General features: G+C 44.3%; 1 protein-coding gene across 1 annotated transcript in view; it reads right to left on the bottom strand.

Annotated features, from left to right (window-relative positions):
* The window catches only part of RXFP1 (relaxin family peptide receptor 1), a 476,211-nt gene that overhangs the window by 2,342 nt on the left and 449,427 nt on the right, over positions 1 to 24,442 (bottom strand). The window contains exon 17 of the mRNA XM_040418599.1: positions 19,025 to 19,243. Within this exon, the coding sequence (XP_040274533.1) occupies positions 19,025 to 19,243 (219 nt within the window). The remainder of the gene's footprint in view (positions 1 to 19,024; positions 19,244 to 24,442) is intronic.

The following is a 24,442-nucleotide window of genomic DNA, read 5'->3' as shown; positions in this document are numbered from 1 at the left end:
CCAATATAGGGTTAATGAACATATTACAGTATCGATTATATTTGTTTCCTCCTTCAGAATCCAATATAAATATATATACCAATCATATATCAGGTGTAGTGTCTATATTGAGACAGTCCTTACTATACAGGGAGTGCAGAATTATTAGGCAAGTTGTATTTTTGAGGATTAATTTTATTATTGAACAACAACCATGTTCTCAATGAACCCAAAAAACTCATTAATATCAAAGATGAATATTTTTGGAAGTAGTTTTTAGTTTGTTTTTAGTTTTAGCTCTTTTAGGGAGATATCTGTGTGTGCAGGTGACTATTACTGTGCATAATTATTAGGCAACTTAACAAAAAACAAATATATACCCATTTCAATTATTTATTTTTACCAGTCAAACCAATATAACATCTCAACATTCACAAATATACATTTCTGACATTCAAAAACAAAACAAAAACAAATCAGTGACCAATATAGCCACCTTTCTTTGCAAGGACACTTCAAAGCATGCCATCCATGGATTCTGTCAGTGTTTTGATCTGTTCACCATCAACATTGCGTGCAGCAGCAACCACAGCCTCCCAGACACTGTTCAGAGAGGTGTACTGTTTTCCCTCCTTGTAAATCTCACATTTGATGATGGACCACAGGTTCTCAATGGGGTTTAGATCAGGTGAACAAGGAGGCCATGTCATTAGATTTTCTTCTTTTATACCCTTTCTTGCCAGCCACGCTGTGGAGTACTTGGACGCGTGTGATGGAGCATTGTCCTGCATGAAAATCATGTTTTTCTTGAAGGATGCAGACTTCTTCCTGTACCACTGCTTGAAGAAGGTGTCTTCCAGAAACTGGCAGTAGGACTGGGAGTTGAGCTTGACTCCATCCTCAACCCGAAAAGGCCCTACAAGCTCATCTTTGATGATACCAGCCCAAACCAGTACTCCACCTCCATCTTGCTGGCGGACTGGAGCTCTCTGCCCTTTACCAATCCAGCCACGGGCCATTTCATCTGGCCCATCAAGACTCACTCTCATTTCATCAGTCCATAAAACCTTAGAAAAATCAGTCTTGAGATATTTCTTGGCCCAGTCTTGACGTTTCAGCTTGTGTGTCTTGTTCAGTGGTGGTCGTCTTTCAGCCTTTCTTACCTTGGCCATGTCTCTGAGTATTGCACACCTTGTGCTTTTGGGCACTCCAGTGATGTTGCAGCTCTGAAATATGGCCAAACTGGTGGCAAGTGGCATCTTGGCAGCTGCACGCTTGACTTTTCTCAGTTCATGGGCAGTTATTTTGCGCCTTGGTTTTTCCACACGCTTCTTGCGACCCTGTTGACTATTTTGAATGAAACGCTTGATTGTTCGATGATCACGCTTCAGAAGCTTTGCAATTTTAAGAGTGCTGCATCCCTCTGCAAGATATCTCACTATTTTTGACTTTTCTGAGCCTGTCAAGTCCTTCTTTTGACCCATTTTGCCAAAGGAAAGGAAGTTGCCTAATAATTATGCACACCTAATATAGGGTGTTGATGTCATTAGACCACACCCCTTCTCATTACAGAGATGCACATCACCTAATATGCTTAATTGGTAGTAGGCTTTCGAGCCTATACAGCTTGGAGTAAGACAACATGCATAAAGAGGATGATGTGGTCAAAATACTCATTTGCCTAATAATTCTGCACGCAGTGTAGTATTAGGGTCCATTCACACGTCCGTAGTGTATTGCGGATCCGCAATACACCCGGCCAGCACACCCGTAGAACTGCCTATTCTTGTCTGCAATTGCGGACAAGAATAGGACATGTTCTATTTTTTTCCGGAGCCGCAGACCGGAAGATCGGGGGTGCGCTCCGGGAAAGCGGATGCAGACAGCACATTGTGTGCTGTCCGCATCCATTCCTGCCCCATAGAGAATAAATGGGTCCGCACCCGTTCCGCAGAATTGCGGAACGGGTGCGGACACATTCACTGACGTGTGAATGGACCCTTAGTGGGTGTTAAGGAGAGGTATGGGGTGAATAACTACGTTACTGCGGCTTTTATGTGTCCAGGGGTGCTCGGTCGTTCAGAGCTAGCGTGACTCAGTTACTTTAGTTCGTAGGTTTGCCTTGCTGGTGTCGGCATCCCACGTGTTCTTGGAGTGCTGGCCCCTTCTCCTCTCCGTTGCTTTACTTAGAGTTCCGGAGCGCTCCTGTTTGTGATGAATATAATTTATAATAGATCCGACACCAGCAAGGCAAACCTACGAACTAAAGTAACCGTGAGTCACTCTACCTCTGAACGACAGAGCAACCCTGGACACATACAAGCCGCGGTAACGTAGTTAATCACCCCATACCTCTCCTTAACATCTACTAATACTATAGTAAGGACTGTCTCATTATAGACACTACACCTGATATATGATTGGTATATATATTTATATTGGATTCTGAAGGAGGAAACAGCCTATGACTATAGAGATACAAATATAATCAATACTGTGATATGTTTATTAACCCTATATTGGCCAGATTCAGATACTGACAATTATTAACAACAATTATAGTTGAAGATACCTATGTGGACTATACTGGACAATATCGGTGACTGCCAATGGTGTAATATAACAGCATATATTTGATTGATATCCTTAAAAACGCAGATTTTTGCCCAAATACTAGGATACACATGGACAAACTTTTTCTTTATATCCAGTAAAAGTTTTTTTTATTCAGCAGAAATGTTTTTATTCAGCAGAATATTTTTGTATTCAGCACAATCTTTTTGTAATCAGCGGGAACATTTTGTATCCAGTAAAAAACATATGTATTCAGTGTAACGTGATTTTATGTACCCAGCGGAACATGTGATTATGTGTACTGAGATAACTGAGTACTCTATCTATATCCTTATGAATTATCATTGAATTCCTGCATACATTATTGGTAATCGCAATATTATAGGCAGATCTATGCCTTGAATAAGAATATAGACAGATAAAGTATTGGTTTTATTATTCCCCTTTTTTTATCATATATTTTTTATTTTCATTAGTACATTTTTATATAGTTTTTATAAATAAAATTGCTTCTTTGAAGGAAATATCTTGGATATAGATATCTTTTTCCATATAAAGCACCAGATTTTAGAGTGCCCTCCACTACTATACTATTTCCCTTTGCAACTACATTGGCGGGGGTGTCGCCATTAGAGAGTGCATCTAATTCTTTGGTAGTCTGTTGGTTGAGCCACCTGAAATATATAATTTCCAGACATTAGCATCATGCTGTCCCCAATGGGGCTCACAATCTAAGGTTACATGGATGTCATCCTTAGATGACATGAATAGTGTTGATCGAGCATGCTTGGCCAAACAACAGTTCGGCTTGAGCATCTCGATGCACGGCACATGGCAGTATTCGGCCGAATACCGCATGTGCTCGAGCGCAATGCTCGAGTCTCCTCCCTGCACGTTTGTTGGCTGCTACGCAGCCAATAAACGTGCATGTAAGTACTGCCCTTCACCGTAATGCGGTAGCCATGTTGGTCACTGGCATTACAGTGATTGGCTGGCCGTAACGCGTCATCGGGTGCTATATAGTGATTTTTTTTTTTGTAAGTTTAAAAACTAGTCAGAGACCCAAATGTCCTTTTAAGAACTATTGTTATGTGTGGCAGCAGCAATATATATTTTTTGCGCAACCTACGCTAAATTGCTAAAACTTTACAGACCCAAAAGTCCTTTTAAGGACTGTTGTGTGTGGCAGCAATATCTATTTATAGCGCATCCTGCGCTAAATAGCGTGCAATAGTTAGGCCGCTGCAGACAGCGACATTATCTGCGCTACATCTCCTGTGTAACGTGTGCGCATCCCAAAAATATCTGTGACATCCAGTGTACTTTTTCCGTAGACGGTGTCCGCTGCGGACAGTGACATTAGCTGCGCTACATCTTCTGTGTAACGTGTGAACATCCTAAAAATATCAGTGACATCCAGTGTACTTTTTCCATAGACGGTGTCCGCTGCGGACAGTGACATTACCTGGGGTACATCTCCTGTGTAAAGTTTCCATATCCCAAATACCTGTGACATTCCCTGTAATTTTTTATTAGCCCCTGGTGACATCAGCGACATTATCTGCGGTATTTCTCCTGTGTGACGTTTCTACATCCCAAATACCTTTTTTAATTTTTTTTGCGCATACACTTACAAATCTTATGCTACTGTACGTGTGACATACTTTCAAGTATATATAACATTTAATATGAAGAAGGCGAGCGATAAGGGACAGGGAAGTAGCCATGATGCTGATGGTACACGCAGAGGCCGTGGTCCTGGGTGTGTTGAAACTGTGCCTGCTGCCAGAGCACAAGAAAAACAATCATCCACGATACCTAGCTTCATGTTCCAGTTTGCAGGGCGGCGCAGGACAATGCTCTAGAAGTCAGACCAGCGCGACCAGGTGGTCGGTTGGATTGCAGCAGATAATGCTTCCAGTCGGTTAAGCACCACCCTGTCTTCCACCAAGTCCAGTCTCAGTAGCCAAGAGTCTGGTCAACACAATCCTCACCCTGATCTTCCTTCCTCCCACCATGGAGAGTCTTGGCAAACAAGTGATCCCACACTCGGATATTCTGAGGAGCTCTTTTCAGCACCAAAACTTAATTTGGGCTTCTCGACAAGCCCGCTTGAAGAGGGACATGAGGAGATCTTGTGCCCTGATTCCCAAACTCTGGAGCATCCACAGTCAGAAGATGACGGTGGGGAACGTAATATAGAGGCTCACCCGTCCGTTAATATGGGTATGGTGCACTTGCCCTGATTGATTACACCCAATCAATAGGAAGTGGTTAAAATTTAAATAGAGAATGGCAGGCACTCATTATCTGTAACCAGTGATGGCCAGTTCGCAGTGTTCGCCGACGAACACATGCGATCTGCCATCTTTATTCCCAAGCCCGGCAATGCAGAGGTAAGTCCTTACCTGTGCCTGCGCCACGAGACATGCGGTCACCGGGAGCAGGCAGTTCCGAGAACAGCCCGATGAAGGCTGTTCTTGGAACTGCCTGCTCCCGATGACCGCATGTGTTTCAGAGCGGCTCGCGGCGCAGGCACATTTAAGGACCTACCTCTGCATCGCCGGGCTTGGGAATAAAGATGGCAGATCGCATGTGTTCGTCGGCGAACACTGCGAACTGGCCATCACTGTCTGTAACCACCTGCAGATAACGGGTGCAAATATTTTATTAAGTCTATAGATAAAAATTTATTAGTTAAAAATCAATATAGATATCAATCCAAAGAATGAAAAAAGGATAAAAAAGAAGAAAAATAAAAATAGGGAACAAAGATACAGGTTAAAATGCATAAAAAAAGTGAATATGAATATATAAACATATAGATATATATAGTCATATAAATATATCACTGCATATGTCGCTCTATATTCTAATATCAGGCGGTTGTCCAAGGCGTAACAATAGTTCGTCAATGGTCATAAATGCATGAATCCATATAGATAGTTTATAATGTATAAGTGGATCCGCGTAGAAGGAAGTGATTCAATTATTAAAAGATAGTTAGCAATGGTTAGAAGGATCGTAGATGTCCACATGGAGTTATTTCCTACTTCAGTGCAATCATTTATATTCTATTAGATATACTGGATATCCCAAACTAGGTGTGTTTGGCATGTAACCGATATAATCAATATAGTATATATTACTTGATATTACTTCCAAGTATCACTCACTTTCCCCTCACTGTTAATCAGGGTTAGTAGGTTTAAAATCCACGGCTGCTCCGTGGCGTCCCACGTGTGCGGCTGGGTATTTTTACCTCTCTTTTGGAGAATCGAGGGTCGCTCGTGTGCGGCTGGGTACATGGAAGTTTTATACCTCTCTCTTGGAGAATCGAGGGTCTCCGGAGCCCTGTATGCCGGCTCTGCCACTCTGTGCTGTTCGCGTTGGGCCTCTCACGTGATCCCGTGGTTTGAAGTTCAAGACTGTCACGTGTGCCGGCACTACGTCCGCGATCTTGCGCTTGCGCTCCTGCTGTCAATAGGGCATCGGGAGGAACGTTTCACTGTGGTGTCTCTATACAGATTTTGTTATGAGATTATTTCTGCTAAATACCCATAATTGTGAAGTGGTGGGAATAGTCCACAAATGCAGGTCTAAAACACTAAATGCGTTTCGGAGTACACCTTACTCCTTGTGTTAGTGTCTCAAGAGGTTGATGATGAGGATGAGACACAGTTGTCAATAACTGAGGTTGTTGTTAGGTCAAGAAGTCAGGAGGATGAGCAGAGTGAGGAGGTGGTGGACGATGAAGTCACTGACCGAGCGAGGACAACAGTACAGATGGGGAGGGATCCGCAGCACCGCAACAGGCGGGAAGAGGCAGTGGGGCCACACCAAACAGGCCCGCAACTGTCCCCCGGAGCACACCCTTGTGGAAATCTCTATTGCCAAGGGGTAGGTGTGCCGCAGTCTGGCGCTTTTTTAAGGAAAGTGCGGACGACAAAAGAATTGTAATTTGCAACCTGTGCCATACAAAAATGAGCAGGGACGTGAACACTAGCAACCTCACCACCACCAGCATGATCCGCCACATGGCATCAAAGCACCGTAATAGGTGGGCCGAACGCCTGGGTCCACAATCTGTGTCTGCGGGTCACACCACTGCCTCCTCTTCCCCTGTGTTACGTGCTGGCCAATCCCCTGTCGAAGGCGCAGGCCAGGATGCCTCCCGCCCTGCACCTGGACCTTCGCAAGCACCATTACCGACCATATCCACCTGGAAATGTTACCATTTAGGCTTGTGGACACTGAGGCCTTCTGCAGCCTGATGTCGGCAGCCGTCCCTTGTTACGCATGGAAGTGTCCCCAGCCGCCACTATTTTTCACGGTGTGCCGTGCCCGCCTTACACCAGCATGTGTCCCGTAACATCACCCCCCTGGCAACGCAGTTACTGGGAAGGTCCACTTAACCAGTGACACATGGACAAGTGCTTTCGGCCAGGGATGCTACATTTCCCTGATGGCACACTGAGTGAACGTTGTAGAGGCTGGGAGCGAGTTGTACCCTGGAATGGCCGACGCCAAGGATTGCGGGCCCTAATTCCATTAGGATTTCCGCCACCACCTACGTTAGTGGCTCCAACCCCCACTTCTCCTCCTCCTCCGCCTCCTCCTCCACTTCCACCTCAGAATTATCCTCTTGCAGCACCAGAGAGCCATCAGTCAGTAGCTGGAAGCAGTGTAGCACTGTAGTGGGGAAGCGTCAACAGGCCGTGCTTAAGCTGATCTGCTTCGGTGACAAACTTTACGCTGCCGCAGAGCTGTGGCAGGGGATAAGAGACCAGACTGAGCTGTGGCTCTCGCCACTCAACCTAGAACCAGCCATGGTTGTGTCTGATACTGGCCGTAACTTGGTGGCGGCTTTGGAGCTTGGCAAGCTAACACACATCCAATGCCTAGCCCACGTCTTCAACTTTGTGGTTCAGCGGTTTCTCAAAACCTACCCCAATTTGCCTGAGCTACTGGTGAAGGTGCGCCATGAGTGTGCACATTTCCGCAAGTCATCGACAGCTTCCGCCGGTCTGTCAACGCTGCAGCAGCGCTTACAATTGCCAGCTCACCGACTGTTGTGCGACGTGAGCACACACTGGAACTAGACGTTCCACATGTTGGCCAGGCTTTGTGAGCAGCAGAGGGCAGTAGTGGAATACCAGCTGCAATATGGTTGTCGCCTTTCCAGTCAGCTTCCGCTCTTTACAAGCGAGAAGTGGGCATGGATGTCTGACCTCTGTGAGGTTTTAAGAAACTTTGAGGAATTAACATAGATGGTGAGCGGCGATAACGCTATTATCAGCGTCACCATCCAACTTCTGTGTCTACTCAAACGCTCGCTGCTCAAAATTAAGGCCGACGCTTTGCATGTGGAAGAGGTGGAAATGGGGAAAGACATTACACAGGGTGATAGCCAGACCACCCTCAGTTCGTCTTCTCAGCGCAAATTGGATGATGAGGAGGAGGAGCAGGAGACGGTTGCCTCCGCTACAGAGGGTAGATGGAAGTTTAAATCCATCTGTTCAGTGTGGATGGGCAGAAGAGGAGGAAAAGGATGAGAAGATGGAGAGTCATCCTCCTGATGACGACAGCGAATTCTTGCCTGTTGGGACACATGGCTGAGTTTATGTTAGGCTGCCTTTCCCGTGACCCACGCTTTTTACGCATTTTGGACAACACCGATTACTGGTTGTTCACCCTTCTCGACCCCCACTACAAAGAGAACTTCTCATCTCTCATTTCTGTGGTGGAGAGGACCAGCAAAATGGTGCAAAACCAGAAGGTCCTTGTGGAAAAATTGCTCCAAAAACTTCCAGCTGACAATGCTGGCGGCAGAGTATGTAGTTCCTTGGACAACTAAGCAGGGGAGACGAGGGGGACACACAGCAGTTCCAACAGAGGCAGTGCAACACTCTCTAAAGCCTGGGACAGTTTCATGACACCCCGCCAGCACCCTCACCCTGCTGCGCGGCCTAGTGTCACAAGGAGGGAAAAGTTTTGGAAGATGGTGAAGGAGTACATAGCAGACCATGTCAGCGTCCTCATCGATCCCTCTGTGCCTTACAAGTACTGGGTGTCCAAGCTGGACACGTGGCACGAACTGGCGCTATACGCCTTGGTGGTGCTAGCCTGCCCTGCCGCCAGCATTTTGTCAGAGCGGGTATTTAGTGATGCTGGAGGCATAATAACTGATAAGCGCATCCGCCTGTCAACTGAAAATGCTGACAGGTTGACTCTTATGAAAATGAACAGGGCCTGGATTGCCCCTGACTTCTCTACTTCACCAGAGGAAAGCAGCTGAACATAAAGGCACTTTAAATGTGTTTTTTATAATGTACTAAATACACTGTATTCCCATGCACCCCTTCGGCCATAAAAAAAGTTATATGGTTCAATCTTCCTTTTCTCGCCCTCCTCCTCTTCCTTCATATCAACATGCCTATTAGTCTGCCCTCGCTTCTAATGTTGTAGAGGGTCAGCTCACCAGCAGGCCCTCACCTACAATCTTTTAGAGGGTCAGCTCACCTGCAGGCACTCACATATAATGTTTTAGAAGGTCAGCTCACCAGCAGGCCCTCACATATAATGTTTTAGAAGGTCAGCTCACCAGCAGGCCCTCAACCGTAATGTTTTACAGAGTCAGCTCACCTACAATCTTTTAGAGGGTCAGCTCACCAGCAGGCCCTCGCATATAATGTTTTTGAGGATCAGCTCCCCAGAAGACCCTCAACCATAATGTTTTACAGGGTCAGCTCACCAGCAGGCCCTCACCTACAATCTTTTATAGGGTCAGCTCACCAGCAGGCCCTCACCTACAATCTTTTATAGGGTCAGCTCACCTACAGGCCCTTGAATTTAATGCTTTAGAGGGTCAGCTCACCAGCAGGCCCTCACATATAAAGTTTTTGAGGGTCAGCTCCCCAGCAGGCCCTCAACCATAATGTTTTACAGAATCAGCTCACCAGCAGGCCCTCACCTACAATCTTTTAGAGGGTCAGCTCACCAGCAGGCCCTCGCATATAATGTTTTTGAGGGTCAGCTCACCAGCAGGCCCTCAATCATAATGTTTTACAGGGTCAGCTCACCAGCAGGCCCTCACCTACAATCTTTTAGGGGGTCAGCTCACCAGCAGGCCCTCACATATAATGTTTTTGAGGGTCAGCTCACCAGCAGGCCCTCAACCATAATGTTTTACAGGGTCAGCTAACCAGCAGGCCCTCACCTACAATCTTTCAGAGGGTCAGCTCACCTGCAGGCCCTCACCTACAATCTTTTAGAGGGTCAGCTCACTTGCAGGCCCTCAAATGTAATGTTTTAGAGGGTCAGCTCCCCAGCAGGCCCTCAACCATAATGTTTTACAGAATCAGCTCACAAGCAGGCCCTCACCTACAATCTTTTATAGGGTCAGCTCACCAGCAGGCCCTCACCTACAATCTTTTAGAGGGTCAGCTCACCTACAGGCCCTCACCTACTATCTTTTAGGAGGTCAGCTCACCAGCAGGCCTTCACATATAAAGTTTTTGAGGGTCAGTTTACCAGCAGGCCTTCAACCATAATGTTTTACAGAATCAGCTCACCAGCAGGCCCTCACCTACAATCTTTTAGAGGGTCAGCTCACCAGCAGGCCCTTGCATATAATGTTTTTGAGGGTCAGCTCACCAGCAGGCCCTCAATCATAATGTTTTACAGGATTAGCTCACCAGCAGGCCCTTACCTACAATCTTTTAGAGGGTCAGCTCACTTGTAGGCCCTCAAATGTAATGTTTTAGAGGGTCAGTTCCCCAGCAGGCCCTCAAGCATAATGTTTTACAGGGTCAGCTCACCAGCAGGCCCTCATCTACAATCTTTTAGGGGTCAGCTCACCAGCAGGCCCTCACATATAATGTTTTTGAGGGTCAGCTCACCAGCAGGCCCTCAACCATAATGTTTTACAGGGTCAGCTCACCAGCAGGCCCTCACCTACAATCTTTTAGAGGGTCAGCTCACCTGCAGGCCCTCACATGTAATGTTTTAGAGCAGGGGTGCACAACCTTTTTTGGTCTCGGGGCCGCATTGTCACATTGCTTTATTTCAAGGGGCCGCCAAAAAAACAAGTTAATCAGCACTTGTTTGCATCAGTCTATTACACAGGCTGATGCAAAGTAAATGGGGAGGAATGATCACTACCACAGTCACTGCTCCCTCATTCAGTTCTGTTGATTATTGGCAGCAAATTCCTGATTACACGGTGAGATATGCACGGTGACAATAATTGTACGTCTTTCATCCTGATAAAACATGCAAATCAGCTGATAAACGAGTGATCGCTTGTTTATCAGCTGATCAGCGGCAGTGGCGTGCCTATGCTGTTTGGCACCCGGGGTGGGTCCTTTCTCTGGCACCCCCCCCAATACTTTAAGAAAATCGTAAACCCCTCACAGTAGTATTGCCCTCATTGTTTTGTACAGATGTGTGCCCCCTAACAGTCGTTATGCCAACATTGTGCCCCTTTATAGTAGTTATGCCCTCATTGTGCCCCTCTCACAGTAGTTATGCCCTCTCTGTGCCCCTTTTACAGTAGTAATACCCTATCTGTGCCCCTTCACAGTTGTAATGCCCTCTTTGTGCCTCCTTCACAGTAATAATGCCCCTTAATAGTAGTAATGCTCATTGTCCCCTTTCACAGTAATAATGCCCATTGTGTCCCTTCACAGTAATAATGCCCAATGTGCCCCCTTCACGGTAATAATGACCTCTGTGTCACCTCCATAGTAGAAATCCCCATTGTGCCCCCTTAATAGTAGTAATGCCCTCTGTGTTAGTAATGCCAATTGTGCCCCCTTCACAGTAATAATGCCCTCTGTGCCCCCTTCATAGTAGTAATGCCTTCTGTGCACTGTGCCCCCTCCATAGTAGAAATGCCCATTGTGTCCCCTTCACATTAGCAATGCCCTCTGTGCCCCCTCCAGAGTAGAAATGCTAATTGTGCCCCCTTCACATTAGCAATGACCATTGTGCCCCCTCCAGAGAAGAAATGCCCATTGTGTCCCCTTCACATTAGCAATGCCCTCTGTGCCCCCTCCAGAGTAGAAATACCCATTGTGCCCCTCCATAATAGAAATGCCCATTGTGCCCCCTTCACATTAGCAATGACCATTGTACCCCCTCCAGAGAAGAAATTTCCATTGTGCCCCCTCCAGAGTAGAAATGATGCCCATTGTGCCCCCTTCACATTAGCAATGCCCATTGTGCACCCTCCAGAGTAGAAATGCCCATTGTGCCCCCTTCACATTAGCAAAGCCCATTGTGCCCCCTCCATAGAATAAATGCCCATTGTGCCCCCTCCAGAGTAGAAATGCCCATTGTGCCCCCTTCACATTAGCAATGCCCATTTTCCACCCTCCAAAGTAAAAATGTCCATTGTGCCCCGTTCACATTAGCAATGACCATTGTGCCCCCTTTAAAAACAAAAAAACAAGCAAACACAGTACCTACTCACCTTGTCCCGTTCCGGAAGCTCACATACCTCTCTTCTCTGCCGGCACAGATCGTTCTGCAGCACTGTGTGGGCGGAGATTATGCAGATTCCCGGGCTACAGGCTCGGCCCACACACGCTGGCAGCGCAATCCGTGTCTGCAGGCTGAATGGTGGAGCGGGAGAAGTCTTCCTACTCTACCATTCAGAGCGCCGCCGGCCTGAAGGAGGGGAAGAGCGCGGAGCAGTGAGTGACAGAACTGCAGCTCCCTGTGCTCCAACAATGAGCACTTCCATCTGTATTGATGGAAGCGCTCATTGCTTCTAGCACCCACCTGAGAGCGGCACCCGGGGCGGACTGCCCCCCACACCTCTCCCTTAGTATGCCACTGCTGCAGAGCGCTCCTTGAGAAGAATGCAGAAGCGCTGATAAACTGCGCCTGCCTTCTTCTCGGCCGCCCCCACTCTCACCAATAGCCAGGGACCTGTCCTGCTCCAGACTCCTGCTATAGTACAGGGGCAGGAGCTGTCATCCTTCCCTGTGTGGTGCTCCAGAAAGAAACACAGCTGATCGCATGATTAGCTGTGTTTCTGTACAGCAGGACGGGGGACGCAAACCTTGGCTCCGGGGGCCGCATGCGGCCCACGGGCCGCAGGTTGTGCACCCCTGTTTTAGAGGGTAAGCTCACCAGCAGGCCCTCACCTACAATCTTTTAGGGGGTCAGCTCACCAGCAGGCCCTCATCTACAATCTTTTAGAGGGTCATCTCACCTGCTCACCTGCAGGCCCTCGCATGTAATGTTTTAGAGGGTCAGCTCACCTGCAGGCCCTCGAATGTAATGTTTTTGAGGGTCAGCTCACCAGCAGGCCCTCAACCATAATGTTTTACAGGGTCAGCTCACCAGCAGGCTCTCACCTACAATCTTTTACAGGGTCAGCTCACCAGCAGGCCCTCGCATATAATATTTTTGAGGGCCAGCTCACCAGCAGGCTCTCAACCATAATGTTTTACAGGGTCAGCTCACCAGCAAGCCCTCTCCCATAATTTTTTCAATGGTTACCTAAGCAGCAGGCACAAGCCCATCATTTTTTCACTGGTCAGCTCAGCAGCAGGCACTCGCCCATAATTTTTTCGATGCTCAGATCAGCAGCAGGCACTCGCCCCTAATGTTTTAGAGAGTGAGCTCAGCAGCAGGCCCATCGCCATTTAGAGGGTCACCAGCAGGACCTTGCTCATAATGTTTTTGAGGGTCACCAGCAGGCCATCAATCATAATTTTTCAAGGGTGTATGATGCCCTCCTTTATGTGTAATAAAGGGTGCATTGGAGTGCCGGTTCCTAGTAATTTTTGGGAGACCTTTCACATATTGCATAGGCTTTATGAGTGTAGGAGTCCCACAATGTGAATGAGGCCCTCCATTATGTGATATACAGGTTGTATCGGAGTGCCTCTTCCTTGAAATTTTTGGCAGCACTTGCACTTTATATACAAGTAAATATACAGGAAAGAATATTGCCTAACAATTTTTCCTCTAAAATCGATTTTATCTTCGGTTTTGTTCGTATTATTGTCAGTCTGTAAAAGTGGCGTACTACTCGGACAACATCGTTCACAGCAGCGACCAGGGAGTCAAAGATGCATCCAGACATCCTCCCCATTTAGGTGGTGTTTCCATCAATTTCGGACCTTTTCCTATGAACCAGACACCCTCCCCTCTTCAGAGCAGGGGCTGCCTGGTTTAATGCTCGGGTTCTCCCATTGACTTCCATTGTGCTCGGGTGCTCGGTAGAGCACCCGAGCATCCCGAGGTGTTCGACCCGAGCACTTTGGTGCTCCATCAACACTAGACATGAACATCTATATGTGAAGTATATGTGAAAGGAACATATTTTTCTTAGTAAGTTACAATATTAACATTCTACTGTAAATCCTGGATTCCTGCCTATAGTTTACCTGTGACATGGCCATAATGCTGGGGAGAACCATATGTTTGTAAGGCTGCGCTCACATCACATTCATGCCCAACGTTTAATGTACAGTCGTGGCCAAAAGTTTTGAGAATGACACAAATATTAGTTTTCACAAAGTTTGCTGCTAAACTGCTTTTAGATCTTTGTTTCAGTTGTTTCTGTGATGTAGTGAAATATAGTTACACACACTTCATACGTTTCAAAGGCTTTTATCGACAATTAAATGACATTTATGCAAAGAGTCAGTATTTACAATGTTGGCCCTTCTTTTTCAGGACCTCTGCAATTCGACTTGGCATGCTCTCAATCAACTTCTGGGCCAATTCCTGACTGATAGCAACCCATTCTTTCATAATCACTTCTTGGAGTTTGTCAGAATTAGTGGGTTTTTGTTTGTCCACCCGCCTCTTGAGGATTGACCACAAGTTCTCAATGGGATTAAGATCTGGGGAGTTTCCAGGCCATGGACCCAAAATGTCAACGTTTTGGTCCCCGAGCCACTTAGTTATCACTTTTGCCTTATGGCACGGTGCTCCATCGTGCTGGAAAATGCATTGTTCTTCACCAAACTGTTGTTGGATTGTTGGAAGAAGTTGCTGTTGGAGGGTGTTTTGGTACCATTCTTTATTCATGGCTGTGTTTTTGGGCAAAATTGTGAGTGAGCCCACTCCCTTGGATGAGAAGCAACTCCACACATGAATGGTCTCAGGATGCTTTACTGTTGGCATGTCACAGGACTGATGGTAACGCTCACCTTTTCTTCTCCGGACAAGCCTTTTTCCAGATCCACCAAACAATCGGAAAGAGGCTTCATCGGAGAATATGACTTTGCCCCAGTCCTCAGCAGTCCATTCACCATACTTTCTGCAGAAGATCAATCTGCCCCTGATGTTTTTTTTGGAGAGAAGTGGCTTCTTTGCTGGCCTTCTTGACACCAGGCCATCTTCCAAAAGTCTTCGCCTCACTGTGCGTGCAGATGCGCTCACACCTGCCTGCTGCCATTCCTGAGCAAGCTCTGCACTGGTGGCACTCCGATCCCGCAGCTGAATCCTCTTTAGGAGATGATCATGGCGCTTGCCGGACTTTCTTGGACGCCCTGAAGCCTTCTTAACAAGAATTGAACCTCTTTCCTTGAAGTTCTTGATGATCCTATAAATTGTTGATTGAGGTGCAATCTTAGTAGCCACAATATCCTTGCCTGTAAAGCCATTTTTATGCAACGCAATGATGGCTGCACGCGTTTCTTTGCAGGTCACCATGGTTAACAATGGAAGAACAATGATTTCAAGCATCACCCTCCTTTTAACATGTGAAGTCTAACATTTTAACCCAATCAGCCTGACATAATGATCTCCAGCCTTGTGCTCGTCAACATTCTCACCTGAGTTAACAAGACGATTACTGAAATGATCTCAGCAGGTCCTTTAATGACAGCAATGAAATGCAGTGGAAAGTTTTTTTGGGGATTAAGTTAATTTTCATGGCAAAGAAGTACTATGCAATTCATCTGATCACTCTTCATAACATTCTGGAGTATATGCAAATTGCTATTATAAAAACTTAAGCAGCAACTTTTCCAATTTCCAATATTTATCTAATTCTCAAAACTTTTGGCCACGACTGTATACACATGACATATACTTAAACAGATGCCTCAGACGGTTGCAGTACATTAGCATCAATCACCCTAGGGTTTCATCATAAATAAAACAAACTTTTAAGGGGCTGATCACATCATGTTTTTATCCCATTTTTAACATATACATTGGGGAAAAAAGCATGCAAAAGCATAGTACACTAGACCTATCAATTCTGCAGAGTCCAGCTAAAAAAGGTGTACATTAATAGATACATATTTTTTTTTACAATGGGCCCCTATAGTGACAGATGCCACTGTATGACATCCATTGGAGGTATCCATTTAACGCATACATATATGTTAAACGTGGGGAAGAAAATGTGATGTGAACACAACCTAACATATATTTTTGCTAGACTCTGCATAATGGAAAAGTGTAGTGTACTATGCTTTTGCATCTCCCCCCCCCCCTCCCCAATGTTTGTATATGTAAAATGTGGGACAAAAAATGTGCGAACATAGCCTTACAAATATCTGATTGTCCCTAGTATTATGGTGAACAGCCCCTAAGTTGAATAGATATTGCAGTCACATTCTCAACCTAATATAGCAAACATATTATTTCCCAGCTCATCGCCCCAGTTTAGAATGCACACTATCTTGGCATTACAGTCAGTATTATTCATGGCTGTTTCACAATTAAAATAATGACTTTGATTTATTCCACCTGGAAGCCTTCTAGATATCCCAAAGCACAATTTAAGCCATCACTAGTTATCTTTTTAATATTCATATAATTTTCAGGATTTAAGGTTTAATATGACAGCTTATACATAAGCTATAAAGTCATAAATGCAGTTAAGAAAATTACTTAGCTTCAAATTAGAATTTCATTGATATATCAAAGGGTACAAAATGTAATTTCTTAAACTGACTCGCATTTACAATAACGGTTCATTCATATACAGTGCCTTGCAAAAGTATTCACCCACCTGGACTTTTTTCGTATTTTGCTACATTACAGACTTAAGTTCAATGTTTTGTTAATCTGAATTTTATGTGATGGATCAGAACACAATAGTCTAAGTTGCTGAAGTGAAATGAGAAAAATATATAAATAAAACTATTGTTTAGAAATAGAAAACAGAAAATTGGCATGTGCGTATGTATTCCCCCCTTTGTTAGGAAGCCCATAAAAAGCTCTGCTGCAACCAATTACCTTCAGAAGTCACATAATTAGTGAAATGATGTCCACCTGTGTACAATCTAAGTGTCACATGATCTGTCATTACATATACATACCTTTTTTGAAAAGCCCCAGAGGCTGCAACACCTAAGCAAGAGGCATCACTAACCAAACACTGCCATGAAGACCAAGGAACTCTCCAAACAAGTAAGGGACAATGTTGTTGAGAAGTATAAGTCAGGGTTAGGTTATCAAAAAATATCCAAATCTTTGATGATCCCCAGGAGCACCATCAAATCGATCATAACCAAATGGAAAGAACATGACACAACAGCAAACCTGCCAAGAAACAGCCGCCCACCAAAACTCACGGACCGGGCAAGGAGGGCATTAATCAGAGAGGCAGCACAGAGACCTAAGGTAACCCTGGGGGAGCTGCAGAGTTCCACAGCAGAGACTGGAGTATCTGTACATAGGACGACAATAAGCCGTACTCTCCATAGAGTTGGGATTTATGGCAGAGTGGCCAGAGGAAAGCCATTACTTTCAGCTAAAAACAAAAAGGCACGTTGTGAGTTTGTGAAAAGGCATGTGGGAGCCTCCCAAAATGTATGGAGGAAGGTCCTCTGGTCTGATGAGACTAAAATTTAACTTTTCGTCCAAAGAAAAAGCTATGTCTGGCGCAAACCCAACACATCACATCACCCAAAGAACACCATTTTTCAGCAGCCGGGACTGGGAAACTGGTCAGAGTTGAGGCAAAGATGGAAGGTGCTAAATACAGGAATATTCTTGAGCAAAACCTAGCCTCAAATCACGCACTCTGTGCGTGATTTGAGGCTAGGATGGAGGTTTACCTTCCAGCAGGACAATGACCCCAAACACACGGCTAAAGCAACACTTGAGTGGTTTCAGGGAAACCTGTAAATGTGTTGGAATGGCCTAGTCAAAGCCCAGATCTCAATCCAATAAAAAATCTTTGGTCAGACTTAAAGATTGCTGTTCACAAGTGCAAACCATGCAACTTAAAGGAGCTAGAGCAGTTTTGCAAGAAGGAATGGGCAAAAATCCCAGTGGTAAGATGTGGCAAGCTCATAGAGACTTATGCAAACGACTTGGAGCTGTGACTTCCGCAAAAGATGGCTCTACAAAGTATTGACTTTATGGGGGGTGAATAGTTATGCACATTGACTTTTTCTGTTATTTTGTCCTATTTGTTGTTTGCTTCACAATAAAAATAAAAAAAAATCTTCAAAGTTGTAGGGATGTTCTGTAAATTAAATGATGCAAATCTTCAAACAATCTATGTTAATTCCAGGTTGTGAGGCACCAAAATACGAAAAAAGTCAAGGGGGGCACTGTATACAGTTTTCTCTAAATGAATACATACAGTATATATATACAGTGGAGAAAAAAATATTTAATAGTCTTGCTTTTTCCTCATCGCTCTCTGCAAGGGCCGACACCTTCAGATTTTTTACCATTTATATAATTGAAGAACATTTTAGGGTTAGTTTTGCTCTCTTTGGCAATTAATCTCTTGGTCTCTAGTTTGGCTGCTTTTATTTGTTTTTTACATATTCTATTTTTTTCCTTATAGTTTTTCAGTGCTTCCTCGCTACTCTCCTGTTTTAGTGATTTAAATGCTTTCTTTTTGTCATTTATTGCTTTCTTTACAGTTCCATTTATCCACATTGGTTTTTTTCTTGTTCCTTAACTTTTTATTCCCATAAGGTATGCATCTCTCACAATTAGATTTTAGGGTGCTTTTAAAAATATCCCATTTTGTGGCTGTATTTTGATTTTTGAGGACTTAGTCCCAGTTAGTTAGGCCTATGGCCTCTCTTGGTTGGCTGAATTTAGCTTTTTTGAAGTTTGGTATTTTTGTTCCTCTCTAAAGAAACACTCTTTCGAATGACAATTGGAAGGTTATTACTTTATGGTCACTATTTCCCAGGTGTCCTCCAACCTGCACATCTGTTGTTCTGTTAGGTCTATTGGTAAATACTAAGTCCAGTATGGCTGTCCCTCTAGTCGGGTCCTGAACCAGTTAGGAAAGGTAATTGTTTTTGGTTATTGCCAAGAACCTGTTTCCTTTATAGGATATACAGGTTTTAGTTTCCCAGTCTATATCTGGGTAATTGAAGTCCCCCATAATAACGACCTCATTATGATCTGCCGCCTCGTTTTACCTGTGAAAATTGTACACGCTGTATGTGAGCAATGTTTTTTATACTGGTTGTATGTTCTGTACACTTGATCCGACTTCAAAATTTAAACCCACCTGGTATCACAACTTGAAGCAGGGAGAGAAGTTTAAGTATGAAAATAGGAATCCAGCACAGGGCATCTGTGAAGACAATGAAGAAGAACCTCTTGGCTAAGGTCATTTCTTTCTTGATGTGGTTGTGGATTTCAGTGGCCATAATTGCAGTTCGGTGGATACTATAAAACATGCTACTGTAGGAAAACACAATGATGATAAATGCTGCCAAGTTCACACCTGTTGGGATAATACACAACACATGGTTACTTTGATACTATAGTTTTTGGTAATCGGAAACGACATTGAATTATTATGCATGATATATAAATGTTAGGCTATGTTCACTTTATGGTTGGCTTGAGTCGAATATCTTATGTTCCGCAGCCCCGCATGTGCTTTTAATGGCCAGTCAGGGCCTCTCTGTGCCTGGTCGGCGGCGCTACCTGTGCAGTGTTGCGTACTATAGTAGTAACCTAAGTTAGTTACCTAACCCACCTACACCTATACCCTCTCCGGCGCTGTGCCACCAGACATTTCGTGCTGTGAGGATCTCGCGAGACCCGTGACCTCAGTGTCGGGTCTTGCGGGATCACGTGGGATGACGTGGCGCACGCCGGATGACGGGATTGTGCGAGAAGACCGCGTCTTCATCACCGTACCGAACTTAGTCCGGAGCGGAGCAGAGTAGGTAAGTATTTTTTTTGTATGTGTATTGTGTGCACACTGGCTTCATACTCACGGGGGGCACCTGACAGTGATGGCAGTGCGGAACAGTGGCATGCCGCACTTGACTAAACTTAATGGTTGACTACTCACAGTCTGAATTCAGAAAGGGGGGCCCGCGCCGGCCATATGAGGACCTGGGGGCAAAATTATAAAAAATATGGGGGCAAAAAATGAAATATATACGGAGGGGACAAAATTGAATATTCACAGAGGGGGCAAAAAATGAAATATATACGGAGGGGACAAAATTGAATATTCACAGAGGGGGCAAAAAATGAAATATATACGGAGGGGACAAAATTGAATATTCACAGAGGGGGCAAAATTGATATATATTCAGTGGGGCAAAAAATGAAATATATACAGAGGGGTCTAAATGAAATATATACAGAGGGGGCAAAATGAAATATATACAGAGGGGGCAAAATGAAAAATATATAGAGGGGGAAAAATGAAATATATACAGAGGGGGAAAAATGAAATATATACAGAGGGGGCAAAATGGAATATATACAGATGGGGCAAAATGGAATATATACAGAGGGGGCAAAATGGAATATATACAGAGGGGGCAAAAAAAATGAAATATATACAGAGGGGGCAAAAAAAATGAAATATATACAGAGGGGGCAAAAAAATGAAATATATACAGAGGGGCAAAAAAATGAAATATATACAGAGGGGGCAAAAAAATGAAATATATACAGAGGGGGCAAAAAAAATAAAATATATACAGAGTGGGCACAAAATGAAATATATACAGAGGGGGCTAAATGGAATATATACAGAGGGGCACAAAATGAAATATATATAGAGGGGGCTAAATGGAATATATACAGAGGGGGGCAAAATGGAATATATACGGAGGGCAAAATGGAATATACACAGAGGGGGCAAAAAATGGAATGTATACAGTGGGCAAAATGAAATATATACAGAGATGGCAAAAAATGGGGGGGGGGGGCAATTCTAAGTTTGCCCTGGGGCCCATGGAACTCTAGTTACGCCACTGGCAATGCTCAATGTTCAAACCAGTTTCTATGGGGCAAATGTATGCCAAAGAGTATCCATTTGACATATACGGTATTTGTCAGGTTTACACAGCCTATGGATGTAGGTGGTGCTGTGTCTCATAAAAGCTGAAGGGGTTACAACATTCCACCAAGCACAGCAGCCCCTCCATTCTAGTGATTAGAGATGAGCAAAATATTGGAAAATTGGATTCGGCTGCTTCGCTGAATCTTACAAAAAATTAGCTTTGTGATGAATTACTTTGTCACGAAGCGCATTTCTTTGTAAGTAGTGGGTGAAATTACAGGGAACGATGATTGCGCAGCCCCCAGTCATTGTACCCCTCAGATGCTGAATTCATAGCTGATTGCTACATCTGAAATTAATAATACAGTGTAAAATAAAAAAAATCTATAAAATTATACTTACCCTCATCCATTTGATCATGAAGAGGCGGGTGCTGATTGAAGATCCAGAGTGAAATCTCGTGCTGCCCGGCGAGCTTGGTGACGTCATACATTACCGCGCACAGAATTTGGCATGGGATCTTCAATCAAGATGGCGGCAGCCTGCTCTTCGCACTCAAATGGATGAGGTAAGTATGATTTTTTTTAAAAATGTTTACCTCCATTCAAGGAAATTTATTCGTTACCACGAAGCACAAGGAAATTCGGCTTCATGGTGAATTGAATTTTCCCTGAAAATGACCAGTGTCAGTAGTAGAACCTTCAGCAATCACATATAGATGGCTCACTGTATTCTAGCAGTATGCTAACAACCATTATTAAAGGGTTTCCATGGTAATAAATTTACCATGGGTTCTAAATATAACAAAATAGTCAATTCCCACAGATCCTATGGTACTGCCGTTCAGACGCTGCTCCTGTCCCCACTGCTCTTCAGTTCTTGTTTCCAATCTTGACAGACAGGAACCGGCTTGGACTGACCACTCATTGCTTGAGGCAGGTCACCGGAGCAGTAAGTGATTGGCTGAATGGGTAGTCCATGCTATTTCCTGTATGTCAAGCTTGGAACCAGAAATAGTGGGGACTGGACGAGCAGTAATCGACAGTGAGTATTGATTTTTATTATTTTTAACCTATTCTGTCCCTGTTTTTGAGCTGGCCATACACACAGGACAATCTACTGCTCATGGGAGCAGTCATTAGCAGTCCCTGAACGAAACAAGGATTGAGTATGATGAATTTCAACTTTCACAATCTTTTATTCTGGCCATAGGTCAGCACAGCCAGAGGGTTCCTGAAATGCAGCCCAAACGTGCATTATAGCTACTAAGGCTACTTTCACACTAGCGTTTTGGCTTTCCGTTTGTGAGATCCATCTTGGGCTCTCACAAGCGGTCCAAAACGGATTAGTTTTGCCCTAATGCATTCTGAATGGAAAAGGATCCGCTCAGAATGCATCAGTTTGCCTCCGTTCATTCTCCATTCCGCTCAGGAGGTGGACACCAAAACACTTGCTTTGCTATCTGCTTGACGAAACTGAGCCAAATGGTCCTGGCACACAATGTAAGTCAATTGGGACGGATCCGTTTTCTCTGACACAATCTGGCACAATAGAAAACAGATCCGTCCCCCATTGACTTTCAATGGAGTTCATGATGGATCCGTCTTCGCTATGTTACAGATAATACAAACGGATCCGTTGATGACGGATGCATGCGGTTGTATTATTGTAACGGATCCGTTTTTGTAGATCCATGATGGATCTGCCCAAAACGCGAGTGTGAAAGTAGCCTAACAAAACACCTTTGTGTATGTTAGTATTATATATTAGTAATTAGTTGCATTATATCAAGCCCAATATAGCAAAAGGTTAGATCAAAATGGTTGATATAGCAATTTAGGCCTCATGCACACGACCGTTCCATTTTTTGCAGTCCGCAAACCACGTATCTGCAAAAAACGGAAGCCGCCCTTATGCCTTCCGCAATTTTCGGAACAGAAGGGACAAGAATAGCACATGCTATATTTTTTTGTGGGGAAACGGAACGGAGCAACGGATGCAGACAGAATGAATGGGTCCGCACCCGAGCCGCAAAAAATGCGGCTCGGATGCGGACCACAACAACGGTCGTGTGCATGAGGCCTTATTGCAAAATATGTATTGATGAAAGTTCCTCTCTGCTCAGTATGCACATCCTTACTAATGATATGCCACGTTGAGCTCACCTGTACTCTCCTGATAACCAGAGGTTAATTTCTCACCTTTTCTATATGATCTCTATGCAATAAATGTCCACTTTTAAGTTATCTCTCGCTTTCCATTTAATCCTACCCCATGACTGTAGGGAAATTTTCCAGAGAGAGTCTATGATTAGGAATCCAGATTCTGATCAATACATTTCTTTTAAAGCTACTCAAAAGATTATGGTTTTACCTTGACTACAGAAGCAAAGCTGCTAAGCTACCTTCAGAAGAAGAGTATGAGGCACTGGGCTAGTTCTGATAGAGAACACAGCTATGACCCCCTTATCATTTTGGCACAGGCAGAAAGCTCAAGCTATGAACACGCACAGCAAAATATTTACAGCAAAATGTACCATGATCATCCGTAATCATTTAAAAGGGAATATTCCCAAATTCCCAATGCAGTGTTGTGGATGGGGTAGCTCTGCAGGATATATAGTAAACACTTTTAATGCAATGGGGAGATTTACTAAGCAAAATGCCACTGAATTCTGTAATATAATGAATCAAAATAGATGTACTCATCTGTAAACATCAGTGGAACCAGAAGCCAGTACTTGGGCAGACAAAGAGATAGTAGCACCTCTTCAGGTTCTAGCAAGCCATTGCACGGGCAGCAAGTGAGACAAATAGCACAGCAAAGCTAACAGGGCTAATTAACATATTAGAAGCAGCTGCACACAGAACCAAAGGAGGTTTAACCCTTGCAATACTGCAGAATGAGGTGAGGTTCAATGAAGAATACCTCCAATAGACACACAGGACACAGGCTCCTGGGCCTGCTGCTGTAGCGCTGGTACTGTGATAGACGCAGGGTGAGGTGCCCATCTGAAGTAGTGGGGCAGCGAAGGGTACTGAAGGCCTCTGATAAAACAGTAACCCTTCCCCTTTAGTCCCTATCTCCTTGGATATGGACATTTGCAGGAACATCCTGAATAAGACAGGAATATGAATATTCTTAGCAGGCAACCAAGATTTATCTTTTGATCCAAAACCCTTCCAGTCCACCAGTGTAAAAGCCTTGCCTATGACTTTCTTCATATCCAATATACTGAAAGTTCAAATTCAATTCTCAGCACCGGCATGAACAGATGTGGATATAGAGTATTTAGAGTAGCAGTTCAGCACAAGAGGTCTGAAGAGGGACACATGGAAGAAGTTAGGAATACGGAGAGATGGAGGCAGATGGAGCTTGTATCAGGCTGGTTAAATCTGGATGAGAACTTTGAAAGGCCAAAGGAATCGAGAAACAAATTGATATGCTGGAACCTTCAGGCAGATATGTCTACAGGGTGGGCCATTTATATGGATACACCTTAATAAAATGGGAATGGTTGGTGATATTAACTTCCTGTTTGTGGCACATTAGTATATGTGAGGGGGGAAACTTTTAAGATGGGTGGTGACCATGGCGGCCATTTTGAAGTTGGCCATTTTGAATCCAACATTTGTGACACATCAAACTTATTGGGAATTTCACACGAAAAAC

This window comes from Bufo bufo, chromosome 2 (assembly GCF_905171765.1).
Source record: "Bufo bufo chromosome 2, aBufBuf1.1, whole genome shotgun sequence".
Classification (NCBI taxonomy): Eukaryota; Metazoa; Chordata; class Amphibia; order Anura; family Bufonidae; genus Bufo; species Bufo bufo.
Note: the sequence above shows the minus strand (reverse complement) of the source record. Positions and strands in the feature narration are given on the sequence as shown.